Source organism: Phyllostomus discolor, chromosome 1, assembly GCF_004126475.2.
Source record: "Phyllostomus discolor isolate MPI-MPIP mPhyDis1 chromosome 1, mPhyDis1.pri.v3, whole genome shotgun sequence".
NCBI classification, from domain to species: Eukaryota; Metazoa; Chordata; class Mammalia; order Chiroptera; family Phyllostomidae; genus Phyllostomus; species Phyllostomus discolor.
In genome coordinates this window covers 168,975,565-169,000,293 of record NC_040903.2, presented here as the reverse complement: position 1 = coordinate 169,000,293, position 24,729 = coordinate 168,975,565, and the positions used below count along the sequence as shown (strand labels likewise).

At 35.7% G+C, this 24,729-nt stretch overlaps 1 protein-coding gene across 2 annotated transcripts in view; it reads left to right on the top strand.

Moving 5' to 3' along the window:
* ADAM10 (ADAM metallopeptidase domain 10) overlaps positions 1 to 24,729 on the top strand; it is a 128,066-nt gene that overhangs the window by 66,721 nt on the left and 36,616 nt on the right. For both annotated transcript variants that reach the window (XM_028507979.2, XM_036034066.1), the window contains exons 5-7: positions 10,018 to 10,118; positions 21,092 to 21,241; positions 23,670 to 23,762. In XM_028507979.2, coding sequence (XP_028363780.1) covers positions 10,018 to 10,118; positions 21,092 to 21,241; positions 23,670 to 23,762 — 344 coding nt within the window. The remainder of the gene's footprint in view (positions 1 to 10,017; positions 10,119 to 21,091; positions 21,242 to 23,669; positions 23,763 to 24,729) is intronic.

Genomic DNA, 24,729 nt, shown 5'->3' with positions numbered 1-24,729 from the left:
AGGGCCAGCTGTTGCTTGTTAGAGAGTAATTGGGACATTGAATTATGAGTCAAGACCTGTCTGTCATTCATATGGAAAAGCAGCTTGGGTGGACCCGTAATGTGGTGGGATAGAGCCTTTGTGGATCTCCACAGCAGGGCAAACAGTGTTAACCAGGTTGATGGAGTCTCAGATATGACACCCGCCTGCTGTTGTTTGGGTCTGTTGGGGGAGAGTTCAGAAATGGGACCATGGCCTCTGCATGACTTTTTGGCAGAAAGCTGTCCCTCATCTCTCACCTTGATGCCAGATACTTCACTTTTTCCCTGTGTGCCACTGGTGCCTTTCGAGCTGCTACCTTGGTGCTGGAGCTCAGGGGGAGTGCATCTGAGTAAGTCCTTCTGTGGGTTCTTTAATAGGAACTGCTTGAGACTCCAAAAGTTTCTTCCACTGACTCAATCCGCACTGGTTTTTGAAGCCAAAAAACATGAGGACTTATCTTCCTGGCACTGAAACCCTGGCCTGTGGGGCCTGGTATAGGGCTGGGATTCCTTGCTCTGGAGGTATCCCTCCTGAATTTTTACCCACTACACGTGGATGCGGGACCACTTTGTTCCATGGTCTGCCGCTCCTACTGGTGTGGATGGGTGTAGTTTCTTTAATTATGTAGTTGCCAGACTTCTATTCAATTTGATTTCTGATGGTTCTGAGTGATCTTTGTTCTATATTTTAGTTGTAATTTCGATGTGGTTGTGCAAGGAGGTGAGCTGTGTTTATCTATGCCACCATCTTGACTAGAAGTCAAGGCATTTTTAGATACTGTGGTTGAAGTGTTAAACTGGGCAAAGGTTTCTGTCCGAATGCACTTGAGAGTCTAGCGATTCTATTTTTAATTGATCAGAATAGTAGAGCAACATTTCTTCTACTAACCTGATGTCCATGTTCTTACTGTTTTCCAATACTAACTCTTACTGAAAACCAGGGCTGGTGGAGGATATGCCTGGCCTCGCTCACCACATCTGTTCTTGGGATATCAGTATTATGAGTGCCTGGGAACATGGGGCTGTCCTCAGCTTCCTTTCCTTCCTGGGACAGTCATACTTATGGTCTCTCCTCACCCTTCCCAAAAGGAGACTTGGCAAGGAGAATGGGGAAGGGTACTAGGGAGAGAGGGACTCCTATCCCCTGGAATTAGAAAGGCGAAGACATTGAGGGTCCACTGTACCCATTCTTCCTGCTGTGTTAGAAAGCGTAATTCAACCGAGTAAATTTTAAAACTCATAAGAACTTTATTCAACAATTCATGAATTATGCAGTGTCTCATCTAGCAGATAGAAAGAAGCTCCAAGGAGCTGTTAAAAAAATGAAATTTTAGAAAGAAGGGAGCTGAGAACAGGAAGTTATACTAGCAAAGAGTGATAGGTTATGGTAAGTCACTTTCCTTTAGGGAATGGCAGTGGTCTGTTATGCAGATTACCTCACTGGTGTTGAACAGGTGACTCCTAATGGATAGGTTTAAGATTCTGTTTCTGGGAGAAGCTTAACTGCCATTAAGTCAAGTCTGGATTTGGTGACATGGGGCTAGCATAAGTGATTCAATTTTGGGTCTGTTGTTTTGTTTGTCACACTTTCAAACTCATCATGTCTCCTAAAAATGAAAAAAGAAACACCTTTCATTTACTTTTCCTTTAGTGAATCCATGTTGATTTTTGGCAACTTTAGGAATAAATGACATGTTCATGGGAAAGGACCCCACCCAACCACCCTCTAGATATTAACAAAACAGCTTTTTTGTGCCTTATTTGTCTGTAGCATCACTCTATTTTAAATTCGATTAATATAATAAAAGTTGGATTATTTTACTGGATTTGGTGATTCATAGCATGTTACTGGAGTGATTTCACCAAGTTTTGCGTGTTAGAGAGTCATCTCATAAGCATGGCTTTGGACTTTGTAGTCAAATTCTCAACTTTCCTGTTACAGAGAGGGAGGGATGCCTTGCTGGGATCAGTGAGGATGCAGGGGCTACTCTAGTTAGTATGGAGTAAGATGTGGGTGTTTTATGCATGGTTCTATTGGGCAGATAATATGAACTGTAAATGTTCCCCTTTCCTGGAGTTGGTAATTGAGAGTTAACTAGAGCTATTTCCTGCTTGAGGCTGGTGTCACAATATATTTATTATTTATATTTGCACCTCCTACAACAAAACAAAAGCAAGAGGTTGGCATGCAGAGGAACTGGAAGAAAGGCAATAGATTTAAAGCTGGTCTTTGTTTTAAATAGGCTGACTATTCTACACCAATGACTCATTCTTTGTGAAAGAATATGCTGTTTGGCCTTTTCAGGGGAACTACAGTGCATCCTATGATTTAGCGGCTCAATGAGGGCTTATTCATTAGTTGAACAAAGGCTTTTTCTAGAAATGGGGATTATATTTTAAGTATTTTTAGAGGGAAAATGTCATTGTTCATTTTTACAGTTAATGTGGTGACCAAGGAAAAAAGGCTTTTTTAGAGAAGTTTTTTAAGTATACAGGACAAATTTTATACACGATCTTTTTTTTTAAATTGGGAGAATTTTGTGCTGACAGAATTTGGTGCACATATAAATATTACTTTGTTGCTTTGGAAATATTTTTACCTAAATATCATGCTTTCAAAAGGAATATGTGTCTTTAATTTGTGATAAATAAAATACAACTTACAACAAAATAAAACACTCTGATTTTTAAAAACTATTCAAATTCTTGATGTTTCTAATGTCTTAAGTTACATTGAACTATGTAGTTTTATTATTTTTCATTTACCTGTTTTATTTAAAAGCAGTATAAGAGTTTTAGTCTTGATAAATTTTAAAGGTCATGGAACAATTTTCCCCATTGCTTACTAAGATCACTTTGCATAGTTTCAGCTATCATGGTCAATTTTACTGCCTCTACTAGTATGGCAAAGTAAGGACTGCTAGTGGTTAATTAGGTAAATAGGATTGAAAATGGACTCTGAAAAATACAGTATCATTGCCAGGTGGCATTAATGAGCTTCTTGAGGTTACAGATTATGATTTTTGAGTGAAAGTAGTTATAGTTACCAATTTTTCTCCAGCTTCATTCAGCTGCAGTAGTGTAGGTAGAGAGTTTAGTTTCAACAGGATTTGGGAGAGAGTTGGGAAGTGGGTGTCAAGGGAGTTTAAGGCAAATGCAGTGGAGTAATTATAATAATAATTCACTATGGGATTTAAGGTAAATAAGGAAAAGAAAGAGAACATCCAGTGATGGACAGTGAACAAGGTGGTAGCATTGGTAGATGGAAGAGTCTTAGTGGTGTTAAAGGATTGTTGGAGTCTAGAGGGGATATTTGGAAAAGAAAAGTGGAAGAAAGAATGATTTGGAAGTTGAGGTTATGAAGGGGTTTTGGTTATCAGTAATGACAGGTTCAAAACTATGACCACATAAATGAGAAGTTGAAGTAGGAGACTATCAGAGAAAAGGTGATAACGAGTGTGTTGGAAAGATCATCAATGTGAATCTTGTAATCACTAAGATGAAGGATAGTGTCAGAAAGAGTGATGATAAGTTAGGAGCTAAAAATTATAACATAGAGGGAAGTAGTGACTTGGGGGGGGTAGCAAATAGCTACAATAAGTTGGTGTGTAGTGAGTGTCAGGGGTGTCCAACCCACAGGCCGCATGAGGCCCAGGATGGCTATGAAGTGACCCAACACAGAATCGTAAATTACTTAAAAGAGTACGAGATTTTTTTTGTTTTTGAGATAGTGTTTGTTTATTTAATGTATGTCCCAAGACAACTCTTCATTTATTGTGACCCCAAGACACTAAAAGGTTGGACACCCCTGGGCATTGTCTCATGCCTCTGAAAGCCAGTCACAATGAGATTAGTCCTAATGGTCCCAAGGCAGACAGTGGTAAATGGCTGTGAGTGTTTAGTGAAGTGAGGAGCAGGGGAATGTCTTCTAAGACAGGAAGTGTTCTGGGGTTCCCACTTGGTTTCTGCTGGAGTCTTCCTAATAGAGGTGAAGAATGCTGCAGGAGGATTCTCTTTACCCAAGCTAGAACATGGATCAGAAGAGGTGTTTTTCTGAAACATAGGTACTCTTTTCTTGATTCCAGCCAAATGCAACCTGTTGGTGGTGGGATAGGGGCAGGGAATCTTATCATTGATTCTGGGCCATCTTTTTGCCTTGGAAAATGATGGCCTGCTAGGTTATGGCTCTGTTCTTAAGTTTCTGCTGGCTTCCTTTCAATTCCTGCTTATACTAGTCTGTAGGTAGTGTTGTATTACGCTCGTACTTGTTTGCTTTCTGATTTGTTGGAGGAGTGGTAGAAAGAAATCCACACATTATGTAAATGTCAGTTTTATGCATGCGTATATATGTATATGCATATGTATTTTTCTGTATGTAAATACATTAACTTAATGCATTTTATCAAGTAGATTAGATACTCATTAGACACTGCTTATTTGATTACCTTAATCTTAATGTTTGTAGTGGAGTAAAATTTGCCACCCCAAATGTGTCTCTTTGGCCTGTAGATTATTTTAGGCTGATTATTATTATTTTTTTAAGATTTTATTTATTTATTTTAAGAGAGGGAAGGGAGGGAGAAAGAGAGAGAGAAACATCAATGTGTGGTTGCTGGGGATCATGGCCTGCAACCCAGGCATGTACCCTGACGGGGAATTGAACCTGTGACACTTTGATTCACAGCCCGCACTCAATCCACTGAGCTACTCCAGCCAGGTAGGCTGATTATTTTTAAGAAACAAAATTTAAGAAATATTTTCTTTTGACTTCCCCCTGAAGTGCTTAAAAGAAGTCAATTATGGGGCTCATTCCAAGAAATAGAGCCATCACCAGAGATAAACTACAGAGAATTTGGAAAAGGTCTGGTGGTGGACTGGGGGAAACTTAACACAGCCTGTTTGTATTTCTTTTTTAAGATTTTATTTACTTATTTTTAGAGACAGGGGGAGGGACGGAGAAAGATGGGGAGAGAAACATCCATCAGTTGCCTCTTGCCCTGCAACCCAGGTATGAACTGGTGACCCATCCATCGCTTCTCAGGTTGACACCAAACCAACTGAGCCACACCAGTCAGGACAAGGCCTGTTTGTTCACATTCTCCGTGTCCCTTAGTCTCTGCAAGGCATGGCAAATATTTGTTCTTTTACCTCTCTGTGAGTGTCTTCTTCCCCTTTGAAGTCCCAGACCCCTCCTCTCTTCTCCTTAGCTCAGAATGTCATATAAACTGAAGTTACATTGATGACCTTTGGGCCTCATATTCTTAGGGACTTCTGTATGTACAAAATTAAATTTGATTTCTTCCTGTTAGTCAGTCTGTCTCATGTCAATTTAATTCTTTTACCAGTCAGAAGAACCTAGAGGGGTGGAGGAGAATGTGTTCCTCCCTGACATGTTCAAATGCCCAGCATTAGTGCCAATGTATTGATGATACAGTGTCAGTGTCTTTAGTATTATTAATATATGAAAGTATATTTTATTGGGGTATTATATAATAGGGATTGTGGATTATATATAAATCAGACATGTATACTCTTCTTTGGTTTCCCTTATTACATTAAAGAAAATGATGTTAAGTTGTTTAAGATAGGGATATTTTCGTTGTTCTTGAATTTAGTTAAGAGGTTTAGTGAAATGCTGTGTACAGGGTGTGGAAGCCATAAAATTCTCTCAGAAATACTTGGTAGCAGGACTTTTGTGTTTGTGTAGGAGCAGATTCAAAATATATTTTATAAAAACTTTGAATAAAGGTAAATCCTGATTTCTCTTTTTCTCAGATTATGAGCTTTGCTATTTCTGAAATTTGAATAAAATCAGGCATATTAACTGACTTACATAGTAGACCTAACCTAGATTGCTAATGAATCTCACAGCTTTTTCTTTCTAAAAGTGAAAATCTTGAATTGAGTAAATCCTTTATTGAAAAACCTTGAAAATGATAATAGTATTTATTTCTTGAAACATGCAGTGTATTTAATCTAGATATTGTAGAGTTTACAAGCTTCTGTCTTTAGTTTAAAAATGGAGTTAATTACTGTACTGTATCTGTCTTCAACTTAACTATATGACTGATTTTTCGGCAAAAGTTTTATCTTAGAATGAGTGAAAGCTAGTTATAAATAAAAACATTTAGAAAACTATAACAAGTCTGAACCACTACTAAAGAATTTCTAATATGCTAGTCCAAGATTATTTTGCTATTGTCTGTCATAAAAAAAAATTTGCCAAATAAACTAGTGGAGAGCAGATACAAAATAAGTTCTGTTCTTGACAAAAGTTTTCACCATGTATTAAGGTAATGCTAACTTCAGTACCAAACAGCCCCCAAATTCAGTGACAAAATGTACTAAAAGCTCATTCCTTACTATGTAACAGTTTAATGTGAGTATTCCTTACCAGGCAGCTTTTCTTCAATAAGTGAGTAGGAGTTCAGGCTACTTTATTTTGCGCTATACTGTACATAATGCTGTTTCTAGTTCTTTCCTACCAGCCATTCAGAAAGGAAAAGGGCAGGTAAGGACCTTGGCTGGTTCACTTCTCTACTGCTCACATTGCTGCAGCTAGAACTAGGTTATGTCAAACCTAGCCTGGATGGGAGGCTGGGAAATTTAGTCTAGGTTAGTACTCAGGATATTGAGGAACCTGTTTAGTCAATGACTCTCTCTGTGCCAAGAGTAAAATTGTTTTTTCAATTAAAATCTCTGAACATTTAAAAACTTTTTTTTTTTAAACTGGTTACGTGATCAATAAACTATTAGGGAAGGGTTTTGGGGAATGTTGTATATTTTGGTAAACAGATTATTCCCCAGCCCCATAAACTCTTTTTTAAAAAAAATATTTGGTAGTGGTGAGGCATGTGGGATGGGGAGACCAGGTATGGTGGACGTTTGGGGGAAGTCATCTGAAAATAGGCTGTAGTGATTTTGAATCACAGGGCTTTTTCTTTGAAAGACTAAGTTAAATAGTTTTTTATTTGGGCGTGGGGCCATTGATGTCCATGCTCTTGTGTCTGTGCTCACATTGGAGTATGAGAGACAGCAGTTTGGGTATGGAGGTTATTAGATATTTTTATAAAGCTTTATGATAAATTTGAACTGTAGTTTAAAGTAGCTCTTTTTTCATGTGTTAGGAGAGGTCTAATTCAACATGAAGAATTCCATCAAATGTTAAAATGCACATTTATTTCATTGAAGTTAACTTAGCTTAAGGTAAATGGTAAAATAGGTTATTAACTATTATCTTAATTAACAATCTAAATTAAGACACCACAAACTAATCCATAAAGGAAAAAAAGAGTATAATAATTGAATCATAAGTTAGTTGCTTATCCCATTGTAACAGAAATTAAAATAAGCTTTCAAAAATATATTATTTAGTGTTATCCACTTCCTATGTCAAAACATTTTGTATATCAGTACTCAGAGCATTTTTCTACTTGTCTACTTAGTTGTTGCCAGAGTCAGCTGAAGGGATTCCTCCTCATTTACCTTGTTATCTTGTAAGAAATAGGTAAGTTATTTTCTTATCCATGATTTAAGGAAAAACTAGCCAGAGAGTCAGGCCACATTTTTAGTTGCTGGACACTGGACTATCCCAATATTGGCTGAAATAGCACAAAATAATTGAGGTGTAAATAATATCAAACTATGAACTTGACTTTATATGATAATGAGTGGGAAAATTCCAAGAGCTCTAAAGTCCACTAACCAAATAAAGAACTTAAGTGTGTATGTACATTTGTCTCTGAGCATGCCTTTACATTGTGTTCTTGACATGGAGGAACTTTAGTTGGTGGTCCAGGCAAGCTAGGTTGCATTAGGAATTTGGGCAAGACTCATCGGGGCATTTTCAGGTTGAAATTATAGTAGCAGAAGAAGATAATTGTGGCGTAGTACTACAAATCTACTAAATGGTGAGAATTGAAAACCTTGGCATATTGCACTGTAGAATTTTCTAGCCTCTGTGGTAGATTCTTATTAAATATATGTTGGATAGCATTGTATTTTCACTTTGCTAAAGCTAGTTTTTGAAATGATAAACTAATAAATACTAGTTTTTTCCTAGTTCATCACTTCCTTTGTTATTTTTCTATTTCAAAATCATTTGAGCTTGTTCTACTGATACTCGAGTCTTTTAGTTTTGATTTATTTTTGAAAATTTCAAACTTAAAAGAATGTTGAAGTAATTGTACAATGAACACATACATTCTTTTCCTAGGTTTACCATTTTTTAACATTTTACACTTCCCCCACCAGACTCTTTTGGGGAACCATTTGAAATTAGGCTACAGGAATCATGAAAAATCACTGCTAAATACTTCAGCACACATCTCCTAAGAGTATGTACATTTTTCTAAATAACTGTAATAGCGTTTCATCTCTAAAAAATGAACATTAATAATATCATTTATTATACAGTCTATAATAAAATTTCTCCAGTTCCAAAATCTTTTGTTTTTACATTTGTTTATCATGTCTCTTAGTGTCTTAACTTCTAGACTCCTGAACCCCTCAGTTCTCAACTTTTTCTCTTTTATAATTACATTGCCTTTCTTTCACATGTCTAGGTCAGTGACTTATAGAATGTCCCACATTCTGAGTTTGTCTGATTGTTTATTTGTGATTAGATTGAGTTAACATATATTTTGGCAAGAATACTGCACAGGTGAAGCTCAATGTTTAACAGCATCACAACAGAAGGCACATAATATCAAGTTGTCCTAGTATTGGTAATGCTTAATTAGATCACTTGGTAAATGAAGTGGTAATCACTATATTGTTTGGATCTGAAGCAACCTTTTTTTCTCTGTAATTATTAAGCAATCTGTGGAAGGATACTTTCAGAGACTATGAATATCCTGTTACCTCACATCTTTCATGCAGTGGTTTTAGCACACATTGATGATCTTGGCCTACATTAACTAAGCATGTGGGGTTTTAAAAAAGTCTATCGTTTCTTTCACATATATTGATTAGAATTTTACAGTTGCTGCAGTCTTGACCCTTGATAAAAATTAAAAGTTTAACTCAGAACTGTTATATCAATGTAGGTACATTGTCCATAACTTCTATCTGCCAGTTTAGATTTTTTATTATAGTATTTAATTTGTATTTTCAATGAAATAGGTTAGTAGTGTCCACTTAAGAAACTACTTGCAATGTTCCTAATTGTAATTCTGTGGATTACAGCTATAAGCTACTTAGGGATTTTCAGTGCTTCCCTTCCCACCCATGTCTTGACATCTTATTTTGACAGTTCTCCTAATTATGGTTACTAGATTGAATTATAAGATATGTTCATGAACTAAGAAGGACCTTAACAATGGAGAAATATGTGAACTTTGGGAGAGTGGAGTAAACTTTTAAATAACTAAACTAAATTGAATAGCTATCTGGAGATAGAACCAATTCAGTTAAGGATAAATTAATCATTGTTTAATTGTAAAGGAAAAAAATGGGTGGTAAAATTGTTTTTGGTTTATAAAACATTTGCTTAAATTATATATTGAGTAAATCTAAACTGTCTGCTTTTACTGTACTAGGAAGCATATTTGTAGGTCACTTTTCTGAGGCCAGTTGGTATTCATTGAAAAAATTCAAGCCAACTGTACCATTATATTAGCCTAACTGTAGTTCAGATTGAGGTGGCTTTGTACTTTGCAGTATAGGAATTTAATGTGTTTGAAGGGAAAATTTTAAATTACAAAATGAAGTAAATTGTAGTATTAAGTTGTTCTGTAGGTCCGAAGTGAGAAAGGTTAGGAAAGTTAAACTCAGAATAAATCTTGATTATTGTCCTTTTTAGAATTCACAAATCATCTATATGGTAAAGTTCTAGAGGCCAATGATGTTTTATTGAGAGGGAACTTAGGAACCTACCAGGTTTGAAAATTAGAATGTCAGCATAATTCTTGTCCTGTATTACTTATGACAGTTAAATTTTTCATTTATAAGGTAATTATAAATGTGACAGTAATGCTATTTCTTCTTTGTGTTTTAGATTATCCCCATAAATATGGTCCACAGGGGGGCTGTGCAGATCATTCAGTATTTGAAAAGATGAGGAAGTATCAGATGACTGGTGTAGAGGAAGTAACACAGGTAAGGATTTTAAAACTAGCTTGCATTTAAGAAATGGAAATGAACTTGGGCATGTGTTTCTGCATTAAACATATATGTTCTAACTGTGGCTAGGTAGTTCAGTTGGTTGGAGCGTTGTCTGATGTACCAAGGTTGCACGTTTAATATCCAGCCAGGGCACATACAAGAGACAACCAATGAATGCATCAATAAGTGGAAAAACAAATCAATGTTTCTCTTTCTCTCTCTTTTCCTCTTTCTCTCTTTCTGTAAAATCAATTTTTTAAAAAAATTAAAGAATATATGTTTTTGAATTTCTGAAAGATTTACAACACTGTGGAGAAATACTGATAGTTTTTAATGCTCAGAGAGGCCAGTTAACTCGCCTATAATAAAGACGTGGTGCTGAGATTTAAATACAAATCTGTGTGACTTAGTAAGCATTACATGCATGTCCAAAACATACCCAGTCTTACATGTTTTATCATAGAATTTAAAAAACATTCGGTCTGAACTTGTGTTTTCTATAAATGTAAGTATTTGTATGAGTATAAAAATTAAACTGACTAACTTCCCCTTGTTTGCCTGGACTTCCCAGTTTAACACTGAGAGTTGTGTGTCTTTAGGCAAACTGAGATTGTTAGACACTCTAATAATAATTTCAGTGCTGTTGATATTTTAATTGTAAGTTTTTTCACCATTTGGCTAAACTTTTATCCTTTTTTTCAACTTCTTTTTTCCTGTTATAGGTATAGGTTTATAGTTACTTAAAACACAAGTTAAAAATGATAAAAAAATTTTATGGTAAAACACTTATTGAGAAGAAGTAGGGCCTATCTAAAGGTGATGAGTAAGCCTTTTCACAAAAATGGCACCAGAAGCAAAGAAGGAAGCCCCTGCCCTTCCCAAAGCTGAAGCCAAAGAAAAAGCTTTGAAGGCAAAGAAAATGCTGAAAGGCTTCCGCAGCCACACACAAAAAAGGAGATCCTTAAATCATGCACCTTCTGATGGCCGAAGACACTGCGACTCCCAAGGCAGCCCAAATATCCTCTGAAGAGTGCCCCTAGGAGAAACATGCTGGAACCACTATGCCATCATCAAATTTCCTCTGACTACTAAGTCAGCCATTCAGAAGACAGAAGACAACAATACACTTGCATTCACTGTGGATGGCAAGGCCAACAGCACCAGATCAAAAAGGCTATGAAGAAGCTCCCTCATCAGGTCTGATGGAGAGAAGATGGCATATATTCAACTTGCTCCTGACTATGGTGCTCTGGATGTTATCAACAAAATTGGGATCTTCTAAACAGAGTCCAGCTGGCTCATTCTAAATATAAAAATGGTACACTGTAAAAAAAATGAAAATAGAAATAAAGGTGATGAACAGGAAAGAGGGATTTTCCTTAGAATATATCAAAAACATGTTATAGCAATTGTGAGTGTGATATTAACGTAGGAATGAACAAATTAACCAGAGGAGTAAAATTGAGTGCTCAGGAAAACGCTCATGTATGTATGAAACTTTGTTATATGATAGAGTTGGGATCTCAAATACGTGAGGAATAGTAGAGATGATTGAATAAATGGAGCCAGAAAAAAGTGTTTCTCCATTTGGAAAAGGATGAACTTGGATCTCTATTTCTTACTATATATAAAAAAAAACTGTAGATGGATTAAAGTATTAGATGTCTAAAATGAAAACTTTGAAACTCTTAGTAGTAAAAGTAAATAGTTTCCATTCCAGTTGTGATTGAGTAACTGGTATCCAGCTATCTTTCTTGCAGAAATCAAGTAGAAAACAAAATATATGAAGCAGTTGTTTTCAAACATTGGAAACAGGCAATATAGAATTGTGATTCTTGAGAGGACAAATAAATATCTCTGTGATTTCCCTGACTTTTTGACTGGAGGAAAAAGTTCAGGTATTTCACAAGGAAGGGCATCTCAAAAGGAGTAGGAAGTGTACAACAATCTCACTGAGTTGAAGAAACAGGTCTCACAGTACAAGGAGGCAGAGTATGAGAGGAGATAGCTATACTGAAAAAAAAAATCCAGATATCTGCACAAGGGTTTCCTTGAGTCTTAGATGAATGCTAAGCTATACATGCACAGGGTGAAATTCTATGAGGAAACTACCAGGGAAAGAAAGACTACTGTGGGATCAATGTACTATTAGAAAATACACTTGTTATAGATCCCATGCCATTTTAGGAGTAGGCTGACTTCACCCTAGAGTTAAGAGCTATAGGAGACTTGCCCTAACTAAGCAGAAAAACCAAACTTCAAAAAGAATAAGGTGACTTTCAGGTAAATTAGCGGCCTATCAGAACAAAGTTCAGTAATACTTGTTAGAAGAGTACGCAGAATGCAGATGCTCAGTAATGTAACATTCACAACACCCAGCATTCATGAAACATTAGTAGATGATAAGAAGTTGAAAAATGTGATCCATAATCAGGAGGAAAACCACCAGATAGAAACAGAACCAGAAATTACTGGTATTAGCACAGGACTTTAAAACAGCAATTATAACTACGTTCAAAGACTAACAAAAACATGAAAACAAACAAGAGAATAGAAATTATAAGAAAGAACTAAGTGTAGCTTACAGAACTGAAAAGTACATCTTCCAAATTGAAATATTTAATAGATAGGATTAAGAGCAAATTAATTGCTGCAGAAGACAGGGTGGCTAAACATGAATAAAGGACAATAAAGCAATAGATGCTATCTAGATCTACCAGAAAGAGAAAATTACTGGACTTGGGACAGGGGGTACAGAAAAAATATTTCAAATATTAATGTCTCAAATTTTTTAATGTGACGAAAAGTCATATGTTTATGTCATATGTGTTTAATTTATGGTCCAAGAAGTTCTGAAACCCAGGTAGAAGACACACACACACACACACACACACACACACCAGAGCGTATTATAATCAAATTATTGGAAACCATTGAAAATGAGAAAACCATAAATAAAAGTAGACAGAAAAGGAGATACATTTGTATACAGGGGAACAAATATAAGAATAACTCTGACTTCTCCTTACAAAGTGCAAACTGAAGATTATATAATATTTTCATAGTGTTGGGAAAAATTGTCAAACTAGGATTCTATATTCTGTGAAAATAATTTTCAAAAATGAGGGCAAATTAAAGATCCTTTTCACACAAACAAAAGCTGAGAGAATTTGTCTGTAGGAGATCTACACTGCAAGAATTATTAACAGAAATTCTTCAGGTAGAAAAAGGATAGGGGATGGAAACAGATTTATACAAAGAAGTGAAGAACATAACACAATAAATATGTAGATAAATATAAAGGACTTTTTTTCTCATTTGAAAGTTTATTTAGAAGACGTGGAAAAAGATATTACTTGCAAGTGGAAAGGAAAAAAAGCTGGGGTAGCAATACTTACATATGACTAAGAAGACTAAAACAAAGGCTTTAATAAGAGACAAAGAAGGATATTATTGTAAGTATAAAGGGAGAAATCCAACAAGAGGATATAACCGTTATAAACTTTTATGCATACAACATAGGAGCACCCAAATATGTAAAGCAAACCTTGATATAAAAGGAGAGATTGACAGTAATACTGTCATAGTAGGGGATTTTTAAAAAAAATGTTTATTGATTTTAGAAAGAGGAAGGGAGGGAGAAACATTGATTGGTTACCTCTCATACATGCCTCAACCAAGGATTGAACCCACAACCCTGCCATGTACCCTGACTGAGAATCGAGTCACCAATCCTTTGGTGCATGGGATAATGTGCCAACCAACAAAGCCACACCAGCCAGGGCTATAGTAGGGGATTTTAACACCCATCAATGGATATGTCTTCCAGACAGAAAATAAACATGGAAATTGTGGCCTTAAAGAACACACTAGATCAGCTGGACTTAACTGGTTATCTTTGGAGCATTTTACCCCAAAGCTGCAAAATACATATTCTTATCAAGTGCACATGGAATATTTTCTAGGACAGACCACATGTTAGGACACAAAACAAGTCTCAATGAATTTAAGAAGATTGAAATCATATCAAGTGTCTTCTCTATTTTTATGAAACTAGAAATCAATCACAAGGAAAAAAACCTGAAAACACACAAAGACATGGAGGCTAAATAACATGTTACTAAGCAATGAATGGGTTAACAATAAGATCAAGGAAGAACTCAAAAGTTATCCTGAAACAAATGAAAATGAGAACACAACAGCCCAAAATCTGTGGGACATAGCAAAAGCAGTCCTAAGAGCGACATTTATATCATTACAGGCCTACCTCAAGAAACAAGAAAAGTTTCAAATAAACAATCTAACTACACTCTTAAAGGAACTTCAAAAAACAACAAGCGGCCCAAAGTAGTACAAGGAAGGAAATAATACAGATCAGAGCATAAATAAATGTAATAAGAATCTAAAAAATATTCAAAAGATCAATGAAATCAAGAGCTGGTTCTTTGAAAAGATAAATAAAATCAACACACCTTTAACCAAACACAACCACCCCCCCCCCCAAAAAAAAGATAGAGGACCCAAATAAATAATATTGAAATGAAAGAGAAGTAACAACTGACATCAAAGAAATTAAAAGGATTGTAGTAAACTATTATGAACAACTACCTCCCAGCAAATTGGGTAATCTGGACGAAATGGATACATTTCTGGAAACTTAAAATCGTCCAAAACTGAATCAAGAAGAATCAGGGAATCCAAACAGACAAATTCCAACTGGTGAAATTGAAGCAGAATATAAAAACTTGCAACAAGCAAAAGTCCTGGGCTGGATATGTTCACAGGTGAATTTTTACCAAACATTCAAAGAAGTAACCTCTATCATTCTCAAATTCCAAAAAATTCAAGAGGAGGGAAGACTCTGAGCTCATTTTATAAGACCTTCAGTATCTTATTTCCAGAATGAGATAAAGACATGGCAAAGAAAGAAAATTATAGGCCAATATTCCTGATGAACATAGATGGTAGAATCCTCAGCAAAATATTAGCAAACTGGATGCAGCAGTACATTAAAAAGATCATACACCATGATCAAGTGAGATTTATTCTGGGGATGCAAAGTTAGTACAGTATCTGTGAGTCAATAAATGTCATACACCACATAAAATGGATAGAATCACGATTGTATCAGTAGATGCAGAAAAAACATTTGGTAAAATCTAGCACTATTTTATGATAAAACTCATAAAACTCTCAGCAAAGTGAGGATAGAAGGAACATACCTCAATGTGATAAAGGCCATATATACAAACTTACAGTCAATATCATACGCAATGGAAAAAATGGAAATATTTCCCGTAAGATTGAAACAAGTCAGGGATGTCTGTTGTCACCACTGATTTGTTTTGAATCCTCACCCAAGGGATGAGTGGGGGAGTTCTGGCCAAGATGGAGGCGTAGGTAGAAACTATTCACTTCCTCACACAACCAAAAGGAGTATAACAACCAACCTAAAATTAATAAACAACCAGAAGTGCCAGAAAGTCAAACTGCGTGGAATTCCGACAACCAAGGAATTAAAGAAAAAGTCAACCAGAACAACCAGACCGGTGTGCCAAGACAAAGAAATATGGCCCAAATGAAAGAACAGAGCAAAACTTCAGAAAGAGAGCTAAGCAGTGAGGAGATAGCCAACCTATCTGATGGAGAATTTAAAGCTCTGGTAATCAAAATGCTCACAGAACTGATTGAGTTTGGTCAAAAAATGAGAAAAAGAAATGAAAGATACCCAAAATGAAATAAAACAAAATATTCAGGGAACCAACAGTGACAGGAAGGAAACCAGTACTGAAAGCAATGATTTGGAACAAAAGGGAAAAATAAATATCCATCTGGAACAGAATGAAGAAACAAGAATTCAAAAAAGTAAAGAGAGACTTACAAACTTCTGGGACAACCTGAAATGTTCCAATATCCTAATTATAGGGGTGCCAGAAGGAGAAGAGCAACAGCAAGAAAACTTACTTGAACAAATAATGAAGGAAAACTTCCCCAATCTGGAGAAGGAAATAGCCTTCCAGGAAGTCCATGAAGCTCAGAGAGTCTCAAAGAAGTTGGACCCAAAGAGGAACACACCAAGGAACATCATCATTAAGCTACCCAAGATTAAAGAAAAGGAGAGAATCTTAAAAGCAGTGAGAGAAAAAGAGTTACCTAAAAAGGAGCTACCATAAGGCTACCAGCTGATTTCTCAAAAGAAACCTTGCAGGTAGGAAGGGGCTGGAAAGAAGTATTTGAAGTCATGAAAGGCAAGGACCTACATCCAAGATGACTCTAGCCAGCAAAGCTTTCATTTAGAATGGAAGGGCAGATAAAGTGCTTCCCAGATAAGGTCAGGTTAAAGGAGTTCATCATCACCAAGCCCTTATTATATGAAACGTTAAAGGGACTCATCTAAGAAAAAGAAGATAAAAAAATACGAACAGGAAAATGACAACAGATTCACAAGTATTGACAAATGAACCTAAAAGCAAAGAAAAACAAAACAAAAACTAAGCAAACAACTAAAACAGGAACAGAATCAGAGAAATGGACATCACCTAGAGGGATTTCACTGGGGAGGGAGAAGGGAGGAATAGGGGGGAAAAGGTACAGGGAAGAAGCATAATTAGTAGTCATAAAACAGACGGGGAGAGATAAAAACGGTATAGGAAACAGAGGACTTGAACTTATATGTACAACCCATGGACATGAACTAAGGAGGGGGGAACGCTGGAGGTTGGGGGCCAGGATGGGGGGGGGGATAAAAGGGGAAAAATTGGGAAAACCGTAATAGCATAATCAATAAAAAATACTTTAGAACCAAAAAAAAATCCTTGAGGATATGTTTATTGATTTTAGAGATAGAGAAACATTGATGTGAGAGAGAAACATCCATCAGTACCTCCCATACATGCCCGAACCAGGAATCAAACTTGCAACCTAGGTATGTGCCCTGACAGAGAATCAGTCATACCCTCAACTTTTTTGGTGTTTGGAATGATGCTTCAACCAACTGAGCCACAGCTAGGGCTGCTTTCACCACTCATATTCAACATAGTACTGGAAGTTCTAGCCAAAGCAGTCAGACAGGAAGAATAAATAAAAGGCATCCAAATTGGAAAGGAAGAAGTAAAACTGTCATTATTTGCAGATGACATGGTATTGTATATAGAAAACCCTAAAGATTTCACCAAAAACTACTAGACTTGATCAATGAATTCAGTAAAGTAGCAGAATACAGAGTACATATTCAGAAATCAGTTGCTTTTTCATACACCAATGACTGTCAGAAAGGGAAACTAAGAAAACAATCCCATTCACAATTGCTTCAAAAAGATTAAAAATACTGAGAATAAATTTAACTAAGGATGTAAAAGGCCTGTACTCAGAAAATGATAAGACATTGAAGAAAGAAATTTAGGAAGATACAAATAATTGGAAGCATATACTGTGTTCATGGATAGGAAGAATTAACATCATCAAAATGTTCATGGTATACCCAGTTATCTATAGATTCAATGCAATTCCTATCAAGATACTAATGGAGTATATCATACAACTAGAACAAATATTCCAAAAATGTATATGGAACCACCAAAGACCCTGAATAGCAATAATAGTCTTGAGAAAGCAGAACAAAGTTGGAAGATTCACATTACTTGATATCAAATTATACTACAGTGCCATAGTAGTCAAAACAGCATGGTGCTGGCATATAAACAGACATATAGGTCAATGGAACAAAACAGCCTAGAAATAAACCCACACCTTTGTAGTCATTATTTGACAAAGGAGGCAAAAACACCATCAGGTAAAGGTAGCCTCTTCAATAAATGGTATTGGGAATATTGGACAGCTGCGTGGAAAAAAAAATGAAACTAGATCACCTTCTTACATCATATACAAGAAAAATGTCAAAATTGATGAAAGACTTAAATACTAGACCCCAAACCATAAAACTCTTAGGAGAAAACATAGGCAGTAAAATCTTGGACATTTCTCTTAGCGATATTTTTTTCTAATGTATTGCTTGGGCGAAGAAACAAAATAAAATATAAACAAATGGGACTATATCAAACTGAAAAGTTTTTGCACAGCAAAGGAAATCACTAAAATGAAAACACAACACACTGAATAAAAGAACATGCTTGCTGATTATATATCTGATAAAAGGTTAATCTCCAAATATATGAGATGAAGAACTTACACAACTCAACACCAGTAAGACAATCTAATTAAAAAATGGACAAAGGACCTGAATAGACACTTTTCTAAAGAGGACATACAGATGGCCAGTAGACGTATAAAAAGATGCTTAATGTCACTAATTGTCAGAGAAAAGCAAATTAAAACAATGAAATATCCCTTCACATCCGCCAGAATAACTATTATCAATCAATCAAATAACAATTTTTGGCCAGGATGTGGAGAAAAGGGAGCACTTGTGCACTGTTGGTGGGAATGCAGCAATCTTGGTGCAGCCATGGTGGGAAACAGAAGGGATATATCTAAAAAAAAAAATTAAAAATGGATTTGCCTTTCAACCCAGGAATCCTGCTTCTGGGAATGTACCCAAAGGAACCCCAAACACTAATTCTAGAGAGTATATTCATGCTTATGTTCATTGCAGCATTGTTTACAATAGCCAAGATTTTGATGCTGCCCTGGTGTCTATCAGTAGATGAGCAAATAAAAAAGCTGTGGTACATTTACACAGTAGAATACTACTTGGCTATAAAAGAGAAGGAAGTCTTACCCTTTGCAACAGCATGGATGGACCTGGACAGCATTATGCTAAGTGAAATAAGCCAAGGCAGTGAAAGACAAATACTACAAGATCTCACCTATGAGTGGAACCTAATCAAAACAAACAAGTAAGCAAAATATAACCAGAGACATTGAAAGTAAGAACAAACTGACAGTAACCAGAGGGGAGGTGGGAGGGGTTAATTGGGGGAAAAGGAGGAAGGGTTTTCAGGAACATGTATAAAGAACACATGGACAAAACCAAAGGAGGGTAGGATCAAGGGTGGGAAGTGGGGATGGCTAGGGTTGGGGTAAGTGGTGGGGAGAAAATGGAGACAACAGTACTTGAATAACAATTAAAAAAATATGGAAAAAAATCCAGGATAGAAAATACAGAAGAGAACACAAGAGACATAGGTGTTATATTTTAAAAATTCTAATGTGTATAATTGATAGAGAAAAATGAGAGTGAAATAGGAACAATAATAGCAGAGAATTTTTCAAATATCACAGGATATCAAACAACAAATTCAGTAAGCTCTGTAATTAGATCAGGATAAATACTTTGTAATAAAAATAAAATCCTAGCACATTATTACAAAAATCTGAAAACCAATGGATATACTCAAAAACACCAATAAAAAACAGTCCAGTAAACTTGAAAGAAGCAACACTGAAAATGAGAGCCCATTTCTCATTGGAAACAGTTGAAACCAGAAGAAAATGGAATGTTTTGAAACAGCTAATTCAGAATGATGTACTCAGTGTAAATAAGTAATAGTAAAAGGAAGACAATACTGAAAAGAAAGTTGAACATGGAGTATTCAAGGGAAAATGTAAATTTGTAATTGTGGGTTAAATTTTAATTCAAATTCTCTTATTACTGTGTCATCAAAATTTCTTTAAAATGATGCTTTTATATTTTTTATTTTTTTAAGTATTTATTTTTTTTTAGAGAGGGGAAGGGAGGAAGAGAGGGAGAGAAACAGCAAATGAGAGAGAAACATCGATTGGTTACCTCTTGTGTGTGCCTCACACAGGGACCAACCCTGCATCCCAGGCATGTGCCCTGGCCAGTAATTGAACTGGCAACCTTTTTTGCTTTGCAGGATGCTGCCTACCCAACTGAGCCACTCAGGTCTGGGCTAAAATGGTGCTTTTAGATGTTAACAAATGTTTAAGTGCTTGAATTCAGTTGCATTGCTAATTCTTTAAATACTTATTGAGCATTCAGTTTGCTTGCCAAGTCTGTGTTAGGTGGTAACAATATGTGAAAAGCAAACACAGAAATAGTGTTTTCTTTCTAGAACTCATGTTATAATGGTTGAAGTAATAGGTGTTGGGCTAGGGACGGAAATTAATCAAATAACCACATAATAAACTGTATGGTTACTCTATATAAAGATATAGGCACATGGGTCTATGAAGTGGTATAATGGGTGAATTAACTTTGGCTAAGTTTGAATGAAGGAGTTAACTAGATCAGGAGAGGTAACACTAGCATGTGCAAAGACTGTGGCAGGAGACAGACTGTGTTGGAGGATTAGAAAGAAGGTCTGTGTAGCTGTACACAGCTACAGCTGGGTGATATAGTAGTATCTCTCTGTGAAGTAATATGAAGTGGGAAGAAACTGGACAGGTAAGTAAAGTCTGCCATGCTGATTTGTTGGATTTAAGGCTTTATCCTTAGAGCAATAGGAAGTTATTGAAATATATGCAAGTTTGCATTTTGAAAAGATTGCAGTATAGAGAATAGATTAAAGGCCAATAGTGGATAGATGTAGATTGTGTTGTTCTTATTGCAGTACTCTAGGTAAAATGTGATGGTAGCTTGGGCTAATGTGGTGGAGACAGATATATAATAGGCAGGTTCCTTAGGATTTAGGAGACACATTTGACAGGGCTAGGTGATAGATTGGATTTATAGAGGTGAGGTAGAAGAAGGTGTCAAGGTTTTATAAACACATAAAAGACTTGCTTTATATTGAAATGATTACATATTAAAAGGTATGTTTTGAAAATGTTTAAAAATAAAGAATCACTTGAATAAGTAATCATCTATATAGTAGATGGTATAAGACTGCATGTGATGTTTATGAGGAATTTTTAAGGACATGGGGAAATGCCTATGGTGTTAATAAAAAGGAGAATATGAGATTGTTTATAACATTTACTCTTAAGAATATAAAATTATAATGGTAAAGCATGCCAGTGACTAGAAATGACTCTTTTTGACATAGACACATAAAGAAGAACATACCGTTAATGGTCCAGAACTCTTGAGGAAAAAACGTACAACTTCAGCTGAAAAAAATACTTGTCAGCTTTATATTCAGACTGATCATCTGTTCTTTAAATATTATGGAACACGAGAAGCTGTGATTGCCCAGGTATTTATAACTTTCCTACTATTTTAGGGAGTTCTTATATCATTATAGAAATATTTTCCTCTAAGAATTAAAGTTAGCATCTATCTCATTTTGGAAAAGCAAAGAGTATATGTTTTTGATTGTGGTATGATGAAATATTTAAGATCAGTACACAGATAATTGAAAGACCAGTTAGGATATTTTAGTGTCATTGTAAGAAAATGATTTTATGAAAGAGATGACACTGGAGCTTAGCTTTGGAAAGAGGATTGGATTTTCATCTGTGGTCTTAAAAGAGGGAAGGATAGAGGAATTGTTTCAACAAGAAGCATTTAATTTCTGTTCTGTCTACCCATTGTACTTAGCACTTTCTAAGTTACGTTATTAATTTGTATTTGTGTCTTCTCAACCCTTATTAAAGTATAAAATTTTTTGCTATACCCTACAATATGTTCTTCATGTTGAAGGTAACCAGTGAGAGTTTTTTTTAATGCATTTTGACTGTAAGGATTTGAGACTGAGAGGGTGCATGCCTCTGATATAATGGTGAACTCATTTTGGTAGTGGTGGTCTTAATTTTTGACATGTTTAAAAACCAGGTGGCTGTGCCCTTTGGATATTGAGAATATAGAATTGGAACTTGGGAGAGGTTTGAGCTTTCTGCATGGAATTTATGGGTATAAAAGAGATAGTTAAAGTAAGGAGAGAGAAAGGGAGAGAATGAAATAAAAATGTAAGAAACTAGGAGATAACATCTATATATAGTGAATAGGATGAGGAAGAGAAGCTACGGGCTAAACCATAATTAAAGAGGTAGAATTAAATAACTAGCTAAGGAAGAAACAAAGCCTCAAAACAAAATTCATAGTGGATCGTGTCATCTTACAGAGATAGCAAAGAGAACGATTATATGTGTTATGTGGCAGGAATCCTTTACAGTGTATACATATATTAAATCATCCTGATGTGCACTTTAAATATCTTAGTTTTATGTATCACTTACACCTCAGCAATGATGGAAAAAGTAGGAGTACGAGAGGTAGTTGATTTCTAGTTACTAGAATATTGATATGCTTGAGGCAAGCTCTCAATAGAGTTGTAAGGGCGAAAACATTACCAGCAGTAAGGAATGGGTTGGCAGAAGAGTGAGTTTTAAGAAATGAGAGAAATAGAACAAAATATGGTGACTTACAATAATATTAAATATTTGGGAGTGAAAGGGTGATGAGGATTACTTGAGAAGTTAGTTGAAGAGGAAAATGATCCAGTAGAGAAGCAGTACAAGATAACATATGAGTGAAAGAAAAATTGATGTGAAAAAATGTTCTTGAAGATCCAGGAAGGACTAGGATCAGGAATAAAGAACAGTTATCCTTTAAGGAAGAATGACTCTTTGAGGAAGGTATGAACAGTAAAGATGGGAAGTGAAGATGAACTCTCAATAAAGTACGAAGTGTATCATCTGTGGAGAAATGGTTGAACCACCACTGAGAATGGAGTGGAGGACCGTTAGGCCAAACCGAGGTTAGACAGCATGAGTTTTTAATGGGCCCCATCAGCACTGTTATGACTTTATTAGTGTTTGGCAACCTGGGCTACTTTTGAAATTATTATTGTTCATGCGTCTACTTGACCATCTTATATTTATATAATTTATTTGAAAATAGTATATGTATGTACATATATGTGTATATATACACATACATGTTTTCACATTAATGGTAGCAAGTGCTTTTTGTAAATGAAAGTGAAAAGATGGTATACAGAGGGGTTTAGAAGCCAGGGAGTTTGTTAATCATCTAAGTAAACAGAGGATCATTTTGTATTCTATCGTGTTACTCTTTTCCTAAAATTTAGCAAAATCTAAATATCTTGTTTATATTTTTATTACCCATGTCCCCCCTGCCCCCTCAGCAAATACATCTCTGTAAATTTATAGGGGCCTTTTCTGTTTTGCTCACCATTATATCCCTAGCACCTAGAACAGTGCCTAGTATATAGTAAGTGGACAACAACAAAACTTACAGAATGTTTACTACTGCAGCAATAGAAAGACCAAAGTCAAATAATGACTGATTGTCCTGATATTATCAGGGAAGTTCTCAGAGATGTTTGAGCTGAGTCTGAAGGATGAATACCCTAGGCATAAGGAAACAGCAAGTGAAAAGGCATAAAGATGACATATTGGAGGATGGATTGAGAAAACAAAGTTTTTTATATGGCTGAAGCAAGGGTGGACCAGAGAAGAGTCTGGAAAAAGCACAGAATCTTTACCTGACAGCTCCAGTTTACTAGTGTGTTTGATTCTTTCATCTGGTATATGATATAGACATTTTAAATTTTGAATGTGGTAGAACATGAATAATTCCTGATTTGGGAGATGGAAAATTAACCTTTTTCATATTTTAACATTGTATCTAAAATATTTTTCTTTTTTTTAAATCCTTAGATATCCAGTCATGTTAAAGCGATTGATACAATTTATCAGACCACAGACTTCTCTGGAATCCGTAACATCAGTTTCATGGTGAAACGCATAAGAGTAAGGAGTTTTAATAGTTGAGAGAGATAAAAAGCAAAACAATAAGGACTATGTTTACAAAAGGGAAAATAAATTTAATCTTTATGCATTAAATAGTTCAAATTGTATTTACTGATGCAGTTTATCTTTACTCTTGGCTTTTATACGCATACACATGTGCGTGCACACAGAGAAGATACTACATTTATGGTTTAGGAATGAAATCTATTAGACTTTAATCTGGACTGCAAAATAAGTATGGTGGTACTATTTTCTCATTATCTGATTAACATTCCAGTTAGAAAGCCTTGACTTCTCAATAACTACAGATATAGTACCTGACTTTTTCCCCCTTGATAATTATTTCCCATTTTCCTAAGATTTGCCTTGTGCAGTGTATTGCGTTGTGTTCCAGCAGAGGGAAGGATCCATGGTTACACGAAATTGGAAGATGGAGAAATACTTAATACTGTATACTGTCTTCTTGAAAATTCAGTACACACTAACATATCTCAGATTTTGAGAAGTCCTTCAGGAAAGAAACCTATATTTTTCTTTTTTTTAAAGATTTTATTTATTTATTTTTAGGCAGAAGGGAACGGCAAGAGAAAGAGAGAGAGAGAAACATCAGTGTTTCTCAGTGGTTGCCTCTTGTGCGCTCCCTACTGTGGACCTGGCCTGCAACCCAGGCATGTGCCCTGACTGGGAATCGAACCAGTGACCCTTTGGTTCACAGGCTGATGCTCAGTCCTGCCACAACAGCCAGGGCAGAAACCCGTATTTTTCTAAACACATTTGACCATGAAACCTTTTTTTGTATTAACATCAACTGAGACTCCAAAGAAATGGTGATACAGAGCCACTGATCATTAATTATAATCTTATAGCAAATAAGTAAATATTCATTTACTAACAAAATTAGGCTAATTGTTTTAAAATTTTTTATACATATGAATTCTTTCAAAGCATATAGCTTTGAAGAATCTGA